The sequence below is a fragment of the Oncorhynchus masou genome, chromosome 12 (genome assembly GCF_036934945.1).
Source record: "Oncorhynchus masou masou isolate Uvic2021 chromosome 12, UVic_Omas_1.1, whole genome shotgun sequence".
Taxonomy (NCBI): domain Eukaryota; kingdom Metazoa; phylum Chordata; class Actinopteri; order Salmoniformes; family Salmonidae; genus Oncorhynchus; species Oncorhynchus masou.
The window spans coordinates 30564292-30586110 of NC_088223.1; the positions used below are offsets into that span (position 1 = coordinate 30564292).

Here is a 21819-nt window from a genome sequence, read left to right on the forward strand (position 1 = left end):
TTGTATCTCCAAACAGACGAACAGTTATGGTGGTGAGTTGTATCTCCAGACAGAGGAATAGTTATAGTGGTGAGTTTTATCTCCAGAGGAACAGTTATAGTGGCGAGTTGTATCTCCAGACAGAGGAAAAGTTTTAGTAGTGAGTTGTATCGCCAGACAGGGGAACAGTTATAGTGTTGAGTTGTATCTCCAAAGGAACAGTTATAGTGGTGATTTGTATCTCCAGGCAGGAGAACAGTTATAGTGTTGAGTTGTATCTCCAGACAGAGGAACAGTTATAGTGGTGTGTGGTATCTCCAGACAGAGGAACAGTTATAGTGGTGAGTTGTATCTCCAGACAGATGAACAGTTATAGTGGTGAGTTGTATCTCCAGACAGGATAACAGTTATAGTGGTGAGTGGTATCTCCAGACAGAGGAACAGTTATAGTGATGAGTTGTATCTCTAGAAGAACAGTTATAGTGGTGAGTTGTATCTCCAAAGGAACAGTTATAGTGGTGAGTTGTATCTCCAAAGGAACAGTTATAGTGGTGAGTTGTATCTCCAGAGGAACAGTTATAGTGGTGAGTTGTATCTCCAGACAGAGGAACAGTTATTGTGGTGAGTTGTATCTCCAGACAGAGGAACAGTTATTGTGGTGAGTTGTATCTCCAGAGGAACAGTTATAGTGGTGAGTTGTATCTCCAGACAGAGGAACAGTTATAGTGGTGAGCTGTATCTCCAGACAGAGGAACAGTTATTGTAGTGAGTTGTATCTCCAGATAGCGGAACAGTTAAAGTGGTGAGTTGTATCTCCAGACAGAGGAACAGTTATAGTGGGGAGTTGCATCTCCAGAGGAACAATTATAGTGGTGAGTTGTATCTCCAGAGGAACAGGTATAGTGGTGAGTTGTATCGCCAGACAGAGGAACAGTTATAGTGGTGAGTTGTATCTCCAAAGGAACAGCTATAGTGGTGAGTTGTATCGCCAGACAGAGGAACAGTTATAGCGGTGAGTTGTATCTCCAGACAGGAGAACAGTTATAGTGCTGAGTTGTATCTCCAAACAGACGAACAGTTATGGTGGTGAGTTGTATCTCCAGACAGAGGAATAGTTATAGTGGTGAGTTTTATCTCCAGAGGAACAGTTATAGTGGCGAGTTGTATCTCCAGACAGAGGAAAAGTTTTAGTAGTGAGTTGTATCGCCAGACAGGGGAACAGTTATAGTGTTGAGTTGTATCTCCAAAGGAACAGTTATAGTGGTGATTTGTATCTCCAGGCAGGAGAACAGTTATAGTGTTGAGTTGTATCTCCAGACAGAGGAACAGTTATAGTGGTGTGTGGTATCTCCAGACAGAGGAACAGTTATAGTGGTGAGTTGTATCTCCAGACAGATGAACAGTTATAGTGGTGAGTTGTATCTCCAGACAGGATAACAGTTATAGTGGTGAGTGGTATCTCCAGACAGAGGAACAGTTATAGTGATGAGTTGTATCTCTAGAAGAACAGTTATAGTGGTGAGTTGTATCTCCAGACAGAGGAACAGTTATAGTGATGAGTTGTATCCCCAGAGGAACAGTTATAGTAGTGAGTTGTATCTCCAGATAGAGGCACAGTTAAAGTGGTGAGTTCTATCTCCAGACAGAGGAACAGTTATAGTGCTGAGTTGTATCTCCAGACAGAGGAACAGTTATAGTGGTGATTTGTATCTCCAGACAGGAGATCAGTTATAGTGCCGAGTTGCATCTCCAGAGGAACAGTTATAGTGGTGAGTTGTATCTCCAAAGGAACAGTTATAGTGGTGAGTTCTATCTCCAGACAGAGGAAGAGTTATAGTGGTGAGTTGTATCTCCAAAGGAACAGTTATAGTGGTGTGGTGTGTCTCCAAAGGAACAGTTACAGTGGTGAGTTGCATCTCCAGAGGAACAGGTATGTTGCTGATTTGTATCTCCAGACAGAGGAACAGTTATAGTGGTGAGTTGTATCTCCAGACAGAGGAACAGTTATAGTGGTGAGTTGTATCTCCAGACAGAGGAACAGTTATAGTGGTGAGTTGTATCTCCAAAGGAACAGTTATAGTGGTGAGTTGTATCTCCAAAGGAACAGTTATAGTGGTGAGTTGTATCTCCAAAGGATCAGTTATAGTGGTGAGTTGTATCTCCAGACAGAAGAACAGTTATAGTGTTGAGTGGTATCTCCAGACAGAGGAACAGTTATAGTGGTGAGTTGTATCTCCAAAGGAACAGTTATAGTGGTGAGTTGTATCTCCAAAGGAACAGTTATAGTGGTGTGTTGCATCTCCAGAGGAACAGTTATAGTGGTGAGTTGTATCTCCAGACAGAGGAACAGTTATTGTGGTGAGTTGTATCTCCAGAGGAACAGTTATAGTGGTGAGTTGTATCTCCAGACAGAGGAACAGTTATTGTGGTGAGTTGTATCTCCAGACAGAGGAACAGTTATAGTGGTGAGTTGTATCTCCAGACAGAGGAACAGTTATAGTGGTGAGCTGTATCTCCAGACAGAGGAACAGTTATTGTAGTGAGTTGTATCTCCAGATAGCGGAACAGTTAAAGTGGTGAGTTGTATCTCCAGACAGAGGAACAGTTATAGTGGGGAGTTGCATCTCCAGAGGAACAATTATAGTGGTGAGTTGTATCTCCAGAGGAACAATTATAGTGGCGAGTTGTATCTCCAGACAGAGGAAAAGTTTTATTAGTGAGTTGTATCGCCAGACAGAGGAACAGTTATAGTGTTGAGTTGTATCTCCAAAGGAACAGTTATAGTGGTGATTTGTATCTCCAGGCAGGAGAACAGTTATAGTGTTGAGTTGTATCTCCAGACAGAGGAACAGTTATAGTGGTGTTTGGTATCTCCAGACAGAGGAACAGTTATAGTGGTGAGTTGTATCTCCAGACAGATGAACAGTTATAGTGGTGAGTTGTATCTCCAGACAGGATAACAGTTATAGTGTTGAGTTGTATCTCCAGACAGAGGAACACTTATAGTGGTGAGTGGTATCTCCAGACAGAGGAACAGTTATAGTGATGAGTTGTATCTCTAGAAGAACAGTTATAGTGGTGAGTTGTATCTACAGACAGAGGAACAGTTATAGTGTTGAGTGGTATCTCCAGGCAGAGGAACGGGTATAGTGGCGAGTTGTATCTCCAGAGGAACAGTTATAGTGGTGAGTTGTATCGCCAGACAGAGGAACAGTTGTAGTGTTGAGTTGTATCTCCAAAGGAACAGTTATAGTGGTGAGTTGTATCTCCAGACAGAGGAAAAGTTTTAGTAGTGAGTTGTATCGCCAGACAGAGGAACAGTTATAGTGTTGAGTTGTATCTCCAAAGGAACAGTTATAGTGGTGATTTGTATCTCCAGGCAGGAGAACAGTTATAGTGTTGAGTTGTATCTCCAGACAGAGGAACAGTTATAGTGGTGTTTGGTATCTCCAGACAGAGGAACAGTTATAGTGGTGAGTTGTATCTCCAGACAGATGAACAGTTATAGTGGTGAGTTGTATCTCCAGACAGGATAACAGTTATAGTGTTGAGTTGTATCTCCAGACAGAGGAACACTTATAGTGGTGAATGGTATCTCCAGACAGAGGAACAGTTATAGTGATGAGTTGTATCTCTAGAAGAACAGTTATAGTGGTGAGTTGTATCTACAGACAGAGGAACAGTTATAGTGTTGAGTGGTATCTCCAGGCAGAGGAACGGGTATAGTGGCGAGTTGTATCTCCAGAGGAACAGTTATAGTGGTGAGTTGTATCGCCAGACAGAGGAACAGTTGTAGTGTTGAGTTGTATCTCCAAAGGAACAGTTATAGTGGTGAGTTGTATCTCCAGACAGAGGAAAAGTTTTAGTAGTGAGTTGTATCTCCAGACAGAGGAACAGTTATAGTGGTGAGTTGTATCTCAAGTGGTTTTTTTACATATTGTATTTGTTTTAAACTGTCACGATCGGCGTAATAACATTTGGATCAAAGCGCAGCGTGATATGGGTTCCACATGTTTATTGAATGAAACACTCAAAAACAACAAAGAACGACCGAAAAATGATGTAAATGAAGTACTCACAGGCAACTACACATAAACAAGATCCCACAAAACACAGTGGGGAAATAGCTGCCTAAATATAATCCCCAATCAGAGACAACGATAAACAGCTGATTGGGAACCATAGCAGGCCAACATAGAAATAAACAACCTAGATTACCCACGCTAGTCACACCCCGACCTAACCAAAATAGATAATAAAAAGGCTCTCTATGGTCATGAAATGAACATGAGCTGGTAAAAAAAAAGGAGGAGGACCAGTCACTGGTACAAAATTGATTGAGAAACGCTGTACTGTACTGCTAAGTCGGTGGTACGTGCAGTGATGTGGCCTAGTGTGGATAAAATGCAGGGCCAAATTCTTGTCCCTGTCTTCCCCTGTTTAGCTGCAATCCTCTCTTTGCTTACACAAATCAATTCTAAGCCACTCTCACTGTATCACTAATACTTTATCACAACTGTAAATGATTACTCTGTTTTCCAGCTTCTCTGTTTTCCAGCGCAAGTTGGTATATAACAAGCAGACATGCACAACCCATTCTCCATCGTAGCACAGCAATGAACTGTGCTGCTAGGTGAATATCATAATTCAGGTTGAACTCGCGTTTAACCAGTGGCCCAATTTAAGAGTGTTAGGTATTTTATTTGATAGCTAAACTTTATTTGTCCGAGAAAACCATACGTCTGGAACCTGCTCTCTGGTGTCCTTGCCTGTTTCATATTATTATAAAGCCGTGTTTTTAGAAGATGGATATAAACCCTCTGAACATGAGTCTAAACGGTCGCTTTGGGAAATGCAGCGAGCCACTTCAGTGGCGAAAGCCAAAAGGTGATGTTTGTAGTTCAGGGAGAAAACCCATTGGAGTCACAGCGATCACTCTAGCCCATTGCTACCTGTCAGATTGAACAAATTGAATTTGTCTTCCTTCGGTGGCTTGTTGAGGCTCTAAACAGCGTATTAGCGGCCCCACTTATCAAAGCTGTCAAAGCAAATGTGTTTCGCTGCACTCCTTTGAGACACAGATCGGTCTCTAGATGACATTACATCTCCCCTTATTAATGTCATTGTAATTATTTTAGAAAGGGACTAAATGTAGCTCTCACAATCAGTTTGTTTAAGTTAGAGAACACTGTAAATATCTAACCAGAGCTCCCTTTCAAAATAGCTATATTTATCAATAGGACTCACCGCATTATGTATAAAACATATTCAAAAAAATATTGTGCCTACAAAAGTAGTGCACTAAATAGGGAATAGGGTGCCACAGCAGACTGTGTTGAAGCTCCTGCAGCTTTCTGTCCTCTGAAAGCCAGGTCATCCATCTACAACCTCTCTCAGAGAGGACTGAGGTGAAAACCTGAGGGATATCATCATCACCTGAGAGAGGCATCTCTTTTTTTAAGCTAGCCTCTCTGCTACGCTACTAGCCTCCCTGTTAGGGACCCTGTGGGAACTGGCTTTCATGCAGCTGCTGTGTGGCTCCATTAAACGCTGCTGTTGATGCTGGGAGCTTTGTCTCAGAGTGGAGGCCTGAGGAGGATGAAGGGCTCTCATCACATGGCTAGATGAGCACAGCATTATCACTCAAACAGCATGGGCTGTTTCATCCTGACATGGCGGTCATTCTGAGAGGTGTGAGTGAGTGAGTGAGTGAGTGAGTGAGTGAGTGAGTGAGTGAGTGAGTGTGTGGTGCAGTATGCACATGGCTCGGTTTTTATTGTTGGAGCAAAAAAAGGGAAGTGCAGGTGTCTTTTTCTCCTGGTCTCTCTCCTTCTCTCTTTTTTCTTTGGCTCTTTATTACTTATTGTTAGACTCTCTATTTATTTACAAGGAACAAATAGGTCACGGATGGTACTGTATTGGGATGTCTACTGAAAATCTCTGCTTTGGCCTCAACACACCTGCATATTTTTTTCCTGGTTTGTCTTTTCAATGAAAACATGCAAGGTGCCAAAATTAATTAGATACAAATTAAAAGACCAAGAACAATCTGCAGGAAATAGCAACCTTAAACAAGCGTCAGTAGAGGCATTGCCTCTTTCAAAAGGAAAGAATAAGGGAATAAAAAGAGTTATAAGCACATGGAGATGTGAGCAAGGTCATGTAGCTGACAGATCGGAGTGTTAGGGGTTCGTAGGGGTTCTATAAAATGAAGGGTAATTTGTACTGTAATGTTATAAAATCATAAATGAGATGTTTGGAGAAGGAAATGTGATCATGGCCCAATTCTGTTATCTCTTCTTGTAGTCACTGTACTGTTGACTTATTGGTTCAGTTAATTATACATGTTGCTTTTCATTGTGTAAAAATAAATATGTGAACTGTCAGATGCTTGCTGTCTGGAAGTCAAATGAAAATAGAAAAAATCCCAGAAGCTAACTGAAAAGAAACCATTATTTGATTGCAGTTGCACAGTATGATCTGGAAATCTCTAGCCCAAATCCAGCAGCACTTACTTTGGGGAACTGTTTGAAGGGTATTAACACTTTCTGTCCCAGCTTCATGTTCTTGTTGATGACCACGTCGATAAACTTCTCCTCTTCTTTTTCTTCTTTTTCTTCATCTTTTTGTAATTTTTCAATTTCTACAGGAGAAAAAAAAGCAAGACGAGGCAATGACTAGAAATGATTAAGACAAACATTCAAAAAGTGATCAAAGGATTAAAAGATGTTTGTACCTTTTTTTAAAGGAGTTTGTTGAACTGAAATAATAGCCTTTAAGTGTGCCAGTTTGACAGTTGGTTTGTTGTCACTCAGGCTCACACCTTTTTGCTTGCTCAGTCAACTGTGAAATAGGCTCTTCTGGCAATGGTATTAATGAACTGGATATGGTTCAAATCATATCATAGTCATTCATCGTGCTCATTGGATGAAGCTCTCTGTCTGGTTTGTAATATTTTGCAATTTAATAGTAGGTAGATCAAATTTGAGTTTCCCAGACATTTGAATAGCTTTCATGTTTTACCTCATGAAAATTGATAATGAGGGAGTCTGCATGTAGAGAGATGAGTATATCTCCAGGGTATGGAAAATATTGGCTGTCACGGTTCCTCCCGTTTAGAGGGGTAGTCTTTGATGTATTTGAAGATATAACCTTGAAGGTTCAATGAGATGGATAACATCTGTGTTCAGGAGCCAATAAAATGATAATGTAGCGGGGGCTAGGGAGGCCATGAAGGTCCAGGTGGGGTGGAGAACAGAACCTTCAGGCTAGCATTGGTCAGTGGACAATGTAACTGGGGTAATGGAGGGAGGACTTCAACAGAAACGCACTCATTCTCAATAGATATACTGCCTAGGCATGATATCTGAGTCACTAAAAAAGTGTAACTTCTGGATCTGTCGCATACAGGCTAATAAAGGGAAGAAATAGAAAGCTGTGTTCAGTTCAGGGTTTTTTATTTTACCTTTATTTTACTAGGCAAGTCAGTGAAGAATTCTTATTTACAATGATGGCCTAGGAACAGTGGGTAAACTGCCTGTTCAGGGGCAGAATGACAGATTTTGTACCTTGTCAGCTCGGGGATTTGAATTTACAACCTTTTGGTTACTAGTCCAACACTCTAACCACTAGGCTACACTGCCGCCCCAGTGGCAAAACAAGCTGTCTCCAGATTTGACTTTCTAATTGTTGCATATTATTATCATCGCATCTTAAAATCTTGCTTCTCAAATTACATAGGCTGCGGTTTTGGTAAAGCAATCAAATAAATAAGAAAAGGAGACTGTGTCCTGGCTCTATGACGCTGGACAGCATTAGATTACAAGAATAAAATGAAAGACAAAGAAAATTAGTCTTAACTAGGATAACAGATGTATCAGTAAACTGGGATCTCTTCTAAGCCTCAACTCATCCCAGGAGGGAGCAGATTCCTCCCGTTCTGAGGAGAGCCCAGATTAATATTAATGTGACCTCACAACATGCCTTACAGAGAGTCTATCTTCGTTCCTCAATGCTCTGGTTGTCCTCAAGGCAATATTCAGTATCCCGTGGATGAGTCAATGTCTCGTTATTGGTATCAACAGATTTGTAATATGTCAATGAAAACCCCCAAGGTTCATGGCTATAAGGAAAATATCCACACATTTTAGGTCGTCTATAATACCTAGCTGTCTCCTTTAACCAAACAACCTAAACTGCAGTTTTCTGTTCTATTTCCACAGTGGTTCTGTGAATACGTATCAAGAACACAGTTTTCACTGAGTGCCCTCTGCTCCTCTGAACCGGTGGTGACTGTAGCGGTGGATGGAGTTCAACTGGCACTGCCGAGACCCTTGATTCCAAGAAAAAGGTATCATTTGATGGGGTTGTGCTTCTTCTTCCTCCATCAAAGAGGATAGATATGACATTAAAATTGCATTTACAGCTTCGGTGACGGCTAGGCTCTTCACAGTACGGGGCCTGGCCCAGCTGTCTACTCCTCTATTAGACATTGAATCACTTAAGAGAAGCAGCACACTGATTTAGACTACATCCATCCTTCCATTTAAAATGCATTAAGCTGGAGGAGATTTGTAGGATTATGCTTGACTTCTACATCAGGCTGTGAGTGGTGAGGAGTTGAGATGACGGGGTGGAGAGGGGGGTGCGGGGAGGCAATCAGGTTATTACATCCTCTAATGTCACGTTGTAGAGAGGGTCAATATTACGATGTGATATTGAGAAGATCAAGCAGCAGAGGTCTAATGGCAGTCACATCAAATATTGATCATGCAAACTATGTAGGGAATGCATAGGTTGCATTGGTGGCTAAACTGTGACATTTTCACCAAACTCCTTGAGACTTGTTGATAGATGCATAAGGTTGAAGGTATTACGTTCCTTCCAAACAGGAGGCAACATGCTTCTGGGCAATACTGGTCACACACCATGAGTTCGGTGACTAATGCTTGAACATTCTTCATCTAAATGTGTTCTGAACTGCTCCTTATTCTGTCTTCGTGTTGTTTATGTTGTTTTTCCAAAATAAAGAAATTAGGTCTTTGTAGAAACTTACTCAGGCAGAAAATGTCCAAGTCCACTTTTATGATGGTAAAGCATGTCAGAGCAAATCGTATGCATTGTTTCTGTGATTTAGCACGGACAAAACATTTTAGACTCCTACATTGGACTCCTACATAAGGTAGACAAAGTAACGCCATTCTAACTCAATTGGCTGGAACAGACTGGTGCTTTAGAGTTAACGAAACAAAATAATTGTTCACATTTTTTAACCTGTTTTATTTCTTAATCGTTTTCCCAAACATTGCGATGAAAACCTACATATTCTATTCCTGTCTCAACCTAATACTGAAACACCTCCCAGTCAAACAAAGAATATATATAATATTGTCATGAAACAACATTACAGTATGTGTATATTATAGTAAGAAGAAACAACATTACAGTGTGTGCATATTATAGTAAGAAGAAACAACATTACAGTATGTGTATATTATAGTAAGAATAAACAACATTACAGTATGTGTATATTATAGTAAGAAGAAAAAACATTACAGTATGTGTATATTATAGTAAGAATAAACATTACAGTAGGTGTATATTATAGTAAGAAGAAACAACATTACAGTGTGTGTATATTATAGTAAGAAGAAACAACATTACAGTATGTGTATATTATAGTAAGAAGAAACAACATTACAGTGTGTGTATATTATAGTAAGAAGAAACAACATTACAGTATGTGTATATTATAGTAAGAAGAAACAACATTACAGTATGTGTATATTATAGTAAGAAGAAACAGCATTACAGTATGTGTATATTATAGTAAGAAGAAACAACATTACAGTATGTGTATATTATAGTAAGAAAGAAACAACGTTAGTAAGAAACACAATATAACTGGTCTGTAGGTTTGAGCAGCATGATCTGCCAGGTTACAGATCAATACCATAGCTACCTGCTGTCATTTCAATGTGTCACAGTCCTGTGTTAGCCCAGTATTTGATGTAGACACTATTTTCCCCTAAAATTGCCCCCTGCTCGTGACTCTCTGTAGATTTCCATGACAACTGACAGACTGTGATGAAAAGCGCCATATTCTGGGTTTCAGTCTGTTAAGTGGTTACCTGCAGCCTTCAGGCGACATTCTGTGGCCAAGAGAAACGCATATTAACACAGAGGGAATTCAACTAATTTCTCTTTGTCCTTTCAGACAGACAGGACTCTTAGGGCTACAGCACAGGGGGGAAAAACTGACATTAAATTGACATTTCAAATAAAAGAGTTCAAATGAACTGTTGTTGTTTTTTTTGTTTTTTTATTTATTAAAAGTGATGTTTTAGTTCTGCAATGGAGAAATTATTCTTACATTTGGCTGTTAAGTGAAATTAAGGACCAAATGAAAAGAAATGCTAGAACAGGAACTTCATGTCATTATTCTGTAATGTTCTGAATTAAAGCCGTAATGAACTGTGTAACACTAGAACAAGCCTGGTCAGTTTCCTCACAACAGGAGACCAGGCTCTCCGCGCCTCAGTTCATTAAATCAATCTCAGACAGAAATCCCACTAAAATACATTTACATTTACATTGTCAACACCTCCTTCTCTTCCTCCTCCACATCTCCATCTCCGTTTGTCAGAGGACCCTTGCATGCCTTTGTTCCCTTGCATGCCACAGCATGCCTTTGTTCTATTCCTAATACGACCACAAATTCAGTGTGAGTCAGGATATCAGGCTGTGACCCTAGAAAGAGAAAGAGCTCAGCTCAGACCCTCCAAATACGCAGAGTTGTCTCAGCTCAACACTCAGACCATCACACAGAGTTGTCTCAGCTCAACACTCAGACCATCACACAGGATTGTCTCAGCTCAACACTCAGACCATCACACAGAGTTGTCTCAGCTCAACACTCAGACCATCACACAGGATTGTCTCAGCTCAACACTCAGACCATCACACAGAGTTGTCTCAGCTCAACACTTTGACCATCACACAGAGTTGTCTCAGCTCAACACTCAGACCATCACACAGGGCTGTCTCAGCTCAACACTCAGACCATCACACAGGGCTGTCTCAGCTCAACACTCAGACCATCACACAGGGCTGTCTCAGCACAACACTCAGACCATCACACAGGGCTGTCTCAGCTCAACACTCAGACCATCACACAGGGCTGTCTCAGCTCAACACTCAGACCATCACACAGGGCTGTCTCAGCTCAATACTCAGACCATCACACAGGGCTGTCTCAGCTCAATACGCAGACCATCACACAGGGCTATCTCAGCTCAACACTCAGACTATCACACAGGGCTGCCTCAGCTCAACACTCAGACCATCACACAGGGCTATCTCAGCTCAGCACTCATACCATCACACAGGGCTGTCTCAGCTCAATACTCAGACCATCACACAGGGCTGTCTCAGCTCAACACTCAGACCATCACACAGGGCTGCCTCAGCTCAATACTCAGACTATCACACAGGGCTGCCTCAGCTCAATACTCAGACCATCACACAGGGCTATCTCAGCTCAACACTCATGCCACCCGCCGACACTGTCCTGAAATCTCCATTTCACTCCGGCTCCTTGACAAGGTCAGACTGGCGGCAGGAATTCATCACAGCCCCTAATCTGGAGATGAAATTCTCCTTGCCCGGCGCAGCTCTGGGCCCTCCCTCTCTTTCTCTCCCTCTCGCTTTTTCTCCTTTTCTTACTGCTGCCCTTGCCCTCTCTCTCCCTATCTCCCATCCCCCCCAGACCCTCTCTCTCTCCCTGCAGCCCCTGCCCCCCCTTCTTTCCCTCACTCCCTGTCTCTCCCCTGGCCCCTGGCAGCCGGGTACTCTGCTGTGAGGTAAGTAACGTGCCCAGACCTGCTTACAGCCAGCAGTTAATGTCTAGGATTAAGGCTGAGAGCTCTCCCTCCCTGCAGCACCTGGCAGTCCAGCTATGGTAAGAATGAGACTGGGAGACCCTCCACCACTGCAGTGGGCCCCTTTCAATTTAGCAGCCTGACCGTTGGCATTAGGAATAAACCCAGCTAACCTGGGCCTCTGTTCTCCATTCAGATCTTCTCTCTAATGTCAACCCCCTATTCATTCTCATAGACAGGAAAGAGTGTATGGGGATACAGTGATCTTTGGCCTGCCCCACCCTGCCTTACCAATAGTGTGGGAAATATACTGGGGAAACACATCTGTATAACAAAAGAAAATGCAGAATTATAATTCATTATTTGACTATGAACTTGACAGGGGGTATAACGGTTTGATGGATTCTCTGTTTTTTAAAATAAATTGTTTAACATTTCAGAATGTTATTGATTTTTACAGCTATAAAGCATTTAGAGATTTCCTTGTCATGGCAACAATAAGATAAATTATGTTTTCTTTCTTATCTAACTGGATGAGTTACATTAAAAAAAATGTATTTCCTTACAACAGTCTGGGGAGCCTTCTGAATATTCAAATTCAGAAGAGTTAGAAACATGAAAGGATTTGCATTTGTCTTATGAGTTCCTATTTCTCATCCTCAATCAAACCCAATGCTGAGATACTCATCTCTGTCTCCTCAGCTTATACTTATGTCATTTATAAAAACAGAGGACATTATACTCCATTTAGACATACAGTGCATTCAGAAAGTATTATACATTACATTTGATGTATTATAGTGTGAATTTAAAGTGTGAATTTAAAATGGATCAAATTGAAGAAAAAAAATTGTCACACAATACCCCATTATGTCAAAGTCTTGGATGAATTAGGATTCAAACTCTTTGTTATGGCAAGTCTAAATAAGTTCAGGAGTAAAAATGTGCTTAACAAGTCATCAAATAAGTTGCATGGACTCAATCCAATAATAGGTGTTTAACATGATTTCTGAATGACTACCTCATCTCTGTGTTACGGCTTTCTATGTGCAAAGGAAAGTCTGACCAAAATGCGGCGTGTAAATTACGATCCATGTTTACTAAACAAACGTGAACACGAATCAATACAAAAACAACAAACACAACGAAAACCAAACCAGCCTATACTGGTGTAAATAAACACAGAACAGGGACATCAGGACAATCACCCACGAAACACTCAAAGAATATGGCTGCCTAAATATGTTTCCCAATCAGAGATAATGATAAACACCTGCCTCTGATTGAGAACCACTTCAGACAGCCATAGACTTATCTAGAACACCCCACTAAGCTACAATCCCGATACAAAACACACCACATACAAAAACCCATGCCACACCCTGGCCTGACCAAATAAATGAAGACAAACACAAAATACTTCGACCAGGGCGTGACACTCTGTACCCCACACATACAAGTATATGTAAGTTCCCACGGTTGAGCAGTGACTTTCAAACACAGATTCAACGACAAAGACCCGGGAGGTTTCCCAATGCCTCACAAAGAAGTGCACCCATTGGTAGATGGGTATTTTTTTTAATAAACAGACACTGAATATCCATTTGAGCATGGTTAAGTTATTAATTACACTTTGGATGGTGTATCAATACACCCAGTCACTACAAAGATACAGGCATCTTTTCTAACTCAGTTGCCAGAGAGAAAAGAAACCATTCAGGGATTTCACAATGAGGCCAATGGGAACTTTACAGAGTTTAATGGCTTAGGAAAAAACTGAGGATGGATCCACATTTTAGTTAGTCCCCAATACTAATCTAACTGACAGAGAAAAGAAGGAACCCCGTACAGGATACAAATATTTCAAAACATGCATCATGTTTGCAACAAGGCAGTAAAGCAATCCTGCATAAAATGTAGAAAAGCAATTAACTTTTCGTCCGGAATACCAGGGTTATGTTTGGGGCAAATCCAATTCAACAAATTATTGAGTAACACTCTCCATATTTTCAAGCATAGTGGTGGCTGCATCATGTTTTGGGTATGCTTTTAAAAGTTAACGACTGGGGAGATTTTCAGGATAAAACCATTTATGGAATGGATCTAAGCACAGGCAAAATCCTAGAGGAGAACCTGGTTCAGTTTGCTTTCCACCAGACACTGGTGAATTCCCCTTTCATCAAGACAATAACCTAAAACACTAGGACAAATCTACACTGGAGTTGCTTACCAAGAAGACAGTGGATGTTCCTGAGTGGCCAAGTTACAGTTTTGACTTAAATCTACTTGAAAATCTAAGACCTGAAAATGAAATGGTTGTCTAGCAATGATCAACAACCAGTTTGATAGAGCTTGAAGAATTTTGAAAATAATAATGGGCTGGTTGAACAAAGGGGTTTCTACAAAGTATTGACTCCGAGGGGTGGATGCTATTTCTGTATATAATTTTCAAAAAATGTGACATTTTTTAAAACATGCTTTCAATTTGTCATTATGGTGTATTTTGTGTAGATTGGTGATCAACAAATATATTGAATTTATTTTGAATTCAGACTGTAACACAACAAAATGTGCAATACGTAAAGAGGTATGAACACTTTCTGAAGGTGCTGTATCATGATGTTCTGACAAGTCAGGTCTCCAACCAGTTCATATACAGCACCAGTCAAAGGTTTGGACACACCTACTCATTCAAGGGTTTTTCTTTATTTTCACTATTTAATACATTATAGAAGAATAGTGAAGACATCAAAACTATGAAATAACACTTGGAATCATGTAGTAACCAAAAAGGTGTTAAACAAGTTAAAATATATTTTACATTTTAGATTCTTCAAAGTAGCCACCCTTTGCCTTGATGACAGCTTTGCACACTCTTGGAATTCACTCAACCAGCTACATGGGTAGTCACCTGGAATGCATTTCGATTAACAGGTGTGGCTTGTTAAAAGTTCATTTGTGGAATTCCTTTCCTTCTTAATGAGCCAATCAGTTGTGTTGTGACAAGGTAGGGTTGGTTTAAAAGACCAAGTTCATGTTATCATTATTTGTTTGGATTGTTTAAACTACAGAATAATCTAATTCCTTTGCTACATCCCCTGGAAGCAGATAAAAAAAAGGAAACCAATAACTGCCACTAATATATAGCTTAGAGTTAACATGATTCCCAAATGGTACCTTATTCCCTACATGATGCACTACTTTTGACCAGGCCCATAGGGAATAGGGTGCCATATAGGGTGGGACCCATGCAGTACTAACTCTGAACAATATCCCTTGCCTGGTAGAACTCCGAACTCTGTCATGGAAAAACCTTGTCTGATTAAACCGTGTTCTTCAGAAGGACAGTGGGTTTCTCAGCCTGCTACATTGATTACATGTGGCCCCAGCCAGTGTGACAGTCTTCTACTGTCACAACCAATCTGGGTTAAAAGTCTAAGTAGTTCCAATTACCTCTGACCTGCATGTCAATGCAGACTCAAATATCTCCTTGTTGACGGCCTCAATCCACTTAAGACGAAAATAATAACAATAGTTCAAGGCCCTAAAAGAAAACAAACAAACCACGAAATACAAACACACACACACACACTGACACACACACACACACACACTGACACACACACACACACACACACACACACACACACACTCACACACGCACACACACACACACACGCTCACACACGCACAAGTTATGTCCCCAGACACTTTGCTATAAGACTGCCTCGGTTGCATATTCAACAACAAACCATTATGCAAGATGTTTTGTTAACTAAAATACCTGACACACATTTTAGAAAACCACTTTCAGGGTATATTCTACAGTATGTGTCATTTATGTCTTATCTGTAGCACGTTATTAATATTTCTAATATTGATATATAGTATTTTTTTTTACTCAAAATGTAATACATTTCAACTCGATCTCTGACATGATATAGGTGTCTTCTCTTTTTAAGCCCATAACCATGTGTCAGGTGTATAAAGCAGATTTCAATGTAGATTTGTTTAAGTCTACTTAGAAACACTCCGTGTGACCCTGATTTAGCCCACTGCAGTAAAAGGTGAAGTGAAACACCAGGAGAGACTTCACAGATACTAAGAAACCCTATGCAGACGTAAACATGCCAGTAAACTGCATCACCTACACTACATTTAACTCAAACTTAAACAGTTAGTTCCTCTGACACTGCAGCAGTCAGACTGCAGTGCACAGGCTCGTTCCTCAAACGTGTTATATAGGTTAATGGGATTCTCTATGCATAATTCACAAATATTCTGTTCATAAAATATTCTGTTTTCCCACAAAACAAAAGATTAGCAGAAAACGAAGCTGCTCTGGAGAAACCTCTACCCAGCAAGATAAAGCACCCATGTAGAGAACATCTGGGGTTCAGGTAGCTAGTTAGGTATACCTTGCTGTATTAAAGGCATGAAGGCCGGGCTTCCTGTGGAGTTGAAGAATACAGGGATGCAGTAGCAGAAGGCTGGAATGATGGTCTCCCACTCCAATGAGATGCTAACCCCCCCACCACCATAACACACACACACACGCATGCACACACACACTCCAAATAGATGCTATTGAAGCTTCACCCTATACCTGCCCTCTCTGTCCCCTCACACATGTCCTGTCCCTTCCTCCCTCTGCACCCACGCATGTCCTGCCCAGTACAAATCTGTCGTTCTGCCCCTGAACAGGCAGTTAACCCACTGTTCCTAGGCCGTCATTGAAAATAAGAATTTGCTCTCAACTGATTTGCCTGGTTAAATAAAGGTAAAATAAAAAAATAATTACAAAAACTGCACTTTGAAGGTGTCTGATTAAAATGTTGTTTAGGAGGTTGTGGAGCAGTAAGATGTGAGTTGACATCAGCCGTCCTGGGGAAGGGACCAGGAGTATTTCTCCTGTCAGATTCACTCGAAAATGAACCACTATCTCTGTGTGGCTATCCTGAACAAGAAACACAGAAGCCTGCCCTTGGTTCTTTATGGCAACACTGTAAACACTGATGCTGGTCCACCATTGGAAAATAAACATATAACAGACACTAAACTACAGCAGTGGATTGTGAACAGATTCTGAGGAAATAACACACTTTGCATGTTGATATGTTATAGTGAGTGAGAAAACTTATTCTGTAGTGTACCAACCTCTGTATTATACTGTACCAACCTCTGTATTGTACTGTACCAACCTCTATATTGTACTGTATCAACCTCTGTATTGTACTGTACCAACCTCTGTATTGTACTGTACCAACCTCTGTATTGTACTGTACCAACCTCTGTATTATACTGTACCAACCTCTATATTGTACTGTACCAACCTCTGTATTGTACTGTATCAACATCTGTATTGTACTGTATCAACATCTCTATTGTACTGTACCAACCTCTGTATTGTACTGTACCAACCTCTGTATTATACTGTACCAACCTCTATATTGTACTGTATCAACATCTGTATTGTACTGTACCAACCTCTATATTGTACTGTATCAACATCTGTATTATACTGTACCAACCTCTATATTGTACTGTATCAATCTCTATATTGTACTGTACCAACCTCTATATTGTACTGTACCAACCTCTATATTGTACTGTATCAACCTCTCTATTGTACTGTACCAACATCTCTATTGTACTGTACCAACCTCTAGATTGCACTGTATCAACATCTGTATTATACTGTACCAACCTCTATATTGTACTGTATCAACATCTGTATTGTACTGTACCAACCTCTGTATTATACTGTACCAACCTCTGTATTATACTGTACCAACCTCTGTATTATACTGTACCAACCTCTGTATTATATTGTACCAACCTCTTTATTATACTGTACCAACATCTGTATTATACTGTACCAACATCTGTATTATACTGTACCAACCTCTATATTGTACTGTATCAACATCTGTATTGTACTGTACCAACCTCTATATTGTACTGTATCAACATCTGTATTATACTGTACCAACCTCTATATTGTACTGTATCAATCTCTATATTGTACTGTACCAACCTCTATATTGTACTGTACCAACCTCTATATTGTACTGTATCAACCTCTCTATTGTACTGTACCAACATCTCTATTGTACTGTACCAACCTCTAGATTGCACTGTATCAACATCTGTATTATACTGTACCAACCTCTATATTGTACTGTATCAACATCTGTATTGTACTGTACCAACCTCTGTATTATACTGTACCAACCTCTGTATTATACTGTACCAACCTCTGTATTATACTGTACCAACCTCTATTATATTGTACCAACCTCTTTATTACACTGTACCAACATCTGTATTATACTGTACCAACATCTGTATTGTACTGTACCAACCTCTGTATTATACTGTATCAACCTCTGTATTATACTGTACCAACATCTGTATTATACTGTACCAACATCTGTATTGTACTGTACCAACCTCTGTATTATACTGTACCAACCTCTGTATTATACTGTACCAACATCTGTATTATACTGTATCAACCTCTGTATTATACTGTATCAACCTCTGTATTATACTGTACCAACATCTGTATTATACTGTACCAACATCTGTATTATACTGTACCAACATCTGTATTGTACTGTACCAACCTCTGTATTATACTGTACCAACCTCTGTATTATACTGTACCAACCTCTATATTGTACTGTATCAACATCTGTATTGTACTGTACCAACCTCTATATTGTACTGTATCAACATCTGTATTATACTGTACCAACCTCTATATTGTACTGTATCAATCTCTATATTGTACTGTACCAACCTCTATATTGTACTGTACCAACCTCTATATTGTACTGTATCAACCTCTCTATTGTACTGTACCAACATCTCTATTGTACTGTACCAACCTCTAGATTGCACTGTATCAACATCTGTATTATACTGTACCAACCTCTATATTGTACTGTATCAACATCTGTATTGTACTGTACCAACCTCTGTATTATACTGTACCAACCTCTGTATTATACTGTACCAACCTCTGTATTATACTGTACCAACCTCTGTATTATATTGTACCAACCTCTTTATTATACTGTACCAACATCTGTATTATACTGTACCAACCTCTGTATTATACTGTACCAACCTCTATATTGTACTGTATCAACATCTGTATTGTACTGTACCAACCTCTATATTGTACTGTATCAACATCTGTATTATACTGTACCAACCTCTATATTGTACTGTATCAATCTCTATATTGTACTGTACCAACCTCTATATTGTACTGTACCAACCTCTATATTGTACTGTATCAACCTCTCTATTGTACTGTACCAACATCTCTATTGTACTGTACCAACCTCTAGATTGCACTGTATCAACATCTGTATTATACTGTACCAACCTCTATATTGTACTGTATCAACATCTGTATTGTACTGTACCAACCTCTGTATTATACTGTACCAACCTCTGTATTATACTGTACCAACCTCTGTATTATACTGTACCAACCTCTGTATTATATTGTACCAACCTCTTTATTATACTGTACCAACATCTGTATTATACTGTACCAACATCTGTATTGTACTGTACCAACCTCTGTATTATACTGTATCAACCTCTGTATTATACTGTACCAACATCTGTATTATACTGTACCAACATCTGTATTGTACTGTACCAACCTCTGTATTATACTGTACCAACCTCTGTATTATACTGTACCAACATCTGTATTATACTGTACCAACCTCTGTATTATACTGTATCAACCTCTGTATTATACTGTACCAACATCTGTATTATACTGTACCATCTGTCCAACTATAATTCACAGGTCCATCAGCACGCCTACTTGGCATGATAAGCCTTTCTCTGAGAGTGCTTTCTAAAAGGAACAGCACAGCAACACTACTTGAACTCTTAATATATAATTAGCATGAGCTGATGTTTATCGGTTCAACGTCTCTTAGCCTAATGAAGCTTCCCATCAAACCATCATTAGGCTCTGAAAAGCGGGGGAACGTGAAAAGAGGAGAAGGAACTGTGACTTGGCTTAATAGTGGTCATTATCTGGAATTCAGCTCAGGTTACATGATCAAAATGCACTGAATCATCATAACTCATAACCACCTGAGAGCCTTCCTTTTTCATTTCAATTACTCATCTGGTGTCAATTAGAACTGCAGACGAGGCTGAGGCTACAAGGGAGATACTGCTGTGAAGCATGGAAGTGCTTTTGAAAAGGAAATCCAGGATTTAGAGCCAGATAGTTGAACAAATCTTCTGAGGCATTTTAATACATGATCTTTTTCAAGAATCAATGGATATACACTTAGTATACAAAACATTAGGAACACCTGCTCTTTCCCCATGAGAAAGACTGACCAGGTGAACCCAGGTGAAACCTATGATCCCTTATTGATTTCACTTGTTAAATCCACTTCAATCAGTGTAGATGAAGTGGAGGAGACAAATTAAAGAAGGATTTTGAAGCCGTGAGACAATTGCGACACAGATTGTGTGTGTGTGCCATTCGGAGGGTAAATGGGTAAAACAAAAGATTTAAGTGTCTTTGAACGGTGTATGCTAGTAAGTGCCAGGAGCATTGGTTTGTGTCAAGAACTGCAGCGCTGCTGGGTTTTTTTTACGTTCAACTCTTTCCCGTGTGTGTCAAGAATGGTCCACCACCAAAAGGACATCAGTCGAATAGCCTTTTAAAATGTCACTTCTTTGTTGTACAAAAAATATGTATGAGCTTTCATGGGAAATTCCGAAATGATGGCATACTGTATTGATTCTGTATACTATGAAGTATTTTCCCTGACATTGATAAATAATGAATCACTTCTAATAGAATGAAACTCAACAATGCATGTCATGTCCTTGGAAGGCCACGGTCTTCGGGTTATCCTGTATTTAGCGCCTCCTGAGCTGCTGAATCTATTGGATTACAGACAGAGTGCCTCTTCATGACACTAAGCATCAAACAACCCCAGAACATAATAAATCAATATCCTAATTGAAATGAAACCCCTTGATGTTCTCTTGTAGATGATGCTCCACTCATTTATGCTGAGAGATAGAGTCTGTGTTTGGTATCAATGGCATGGGGGCAGGGGGGTATTGGGATGACATGCCAAATCAAATCTACTAATATGGACTTTGTTGTTTTATTACCGTGGTAACAGATTATTTGACAGCTCTGTATGTGGGATCAGAGTATAATCCAGGTGTATATCCATTGAGAACACGGTGGCCGATTCTAGCCTGCTGTGGTCTACACCATGTATCACAGTGATTCTACATCGTATTATGGTCTAGCCTTCGACTATTTTCACAATATCATGAAACCGGCCCGAACTGGACTGTTCTGGGTCGGATATTTTCTTTTCACCCTGTTCTTTCCAGCATTTTCCCAGCAACTATGGTGAATGCGTAGGCTAGACATTGTATCATGTGTGTGTGTGTGTGTGTGTGTGTACAGAACAATATCAAAATTCTGCAAAATATTGCGTGTTTGTTATTCTGATTATGCATAAAGATGTAAACCTCGCTGTCATAGTAAATCATTACATTGCCCAGTGACTCCTGCCTTAGAGTTCAATATAAAATCACCTCATGGCTATCAGCCTCTACCATGAAGACAACATCACTACAACATGCTCAGACTCATCATTAGCATTCCATGTTAACGGAAGCAGAGTTATAGTGGATGGATGGGCTGTTCTTAAATGGAAAACGTTAATTAGAATTCATAAACATTTACCAAATAATCCCCTTAACTAGTAACATCCTATTAGTCATTACCTTAGTTAATTTTAAGGTTTTATTTACCTCAATAACATCAGAAGATAGTTACTTGCTCAAGCAGAGAGAAGAATAACCTACATCTGAAGCCATAAGGGAACAGGGTTGCTAGCATGTACACTACGCTGAGACACAGAACAAGACATAAGAG

General features: G+C 40.0%; 1 protein-coding gene across 2 annotated transcripts in view; it reads right to left on the reverse strand.

Moving 5' to 3' along the window:
- LOC135549064 (KH domain-containing, RNA-binding, signal transduction-associated protein 3-like) overlaps window positions 1-21819 on the reverse strand; it is a 223980-nt gene that overhangs the window by 142865 nt on the left and 59296 nt on the right. For both annotated transcript variants that reach the window (XM_064979131.1, XM_064979130.1), the window contains exon 2: window positions 6495-6622. In XM_064979131.1, the coding sequence (XP_064835203.1) occupies window positions 6495-6622 (128 nt within the window). The remainder of the gene's footprint in view (window positions 1-6494; window positions 6623-21819) is intronic.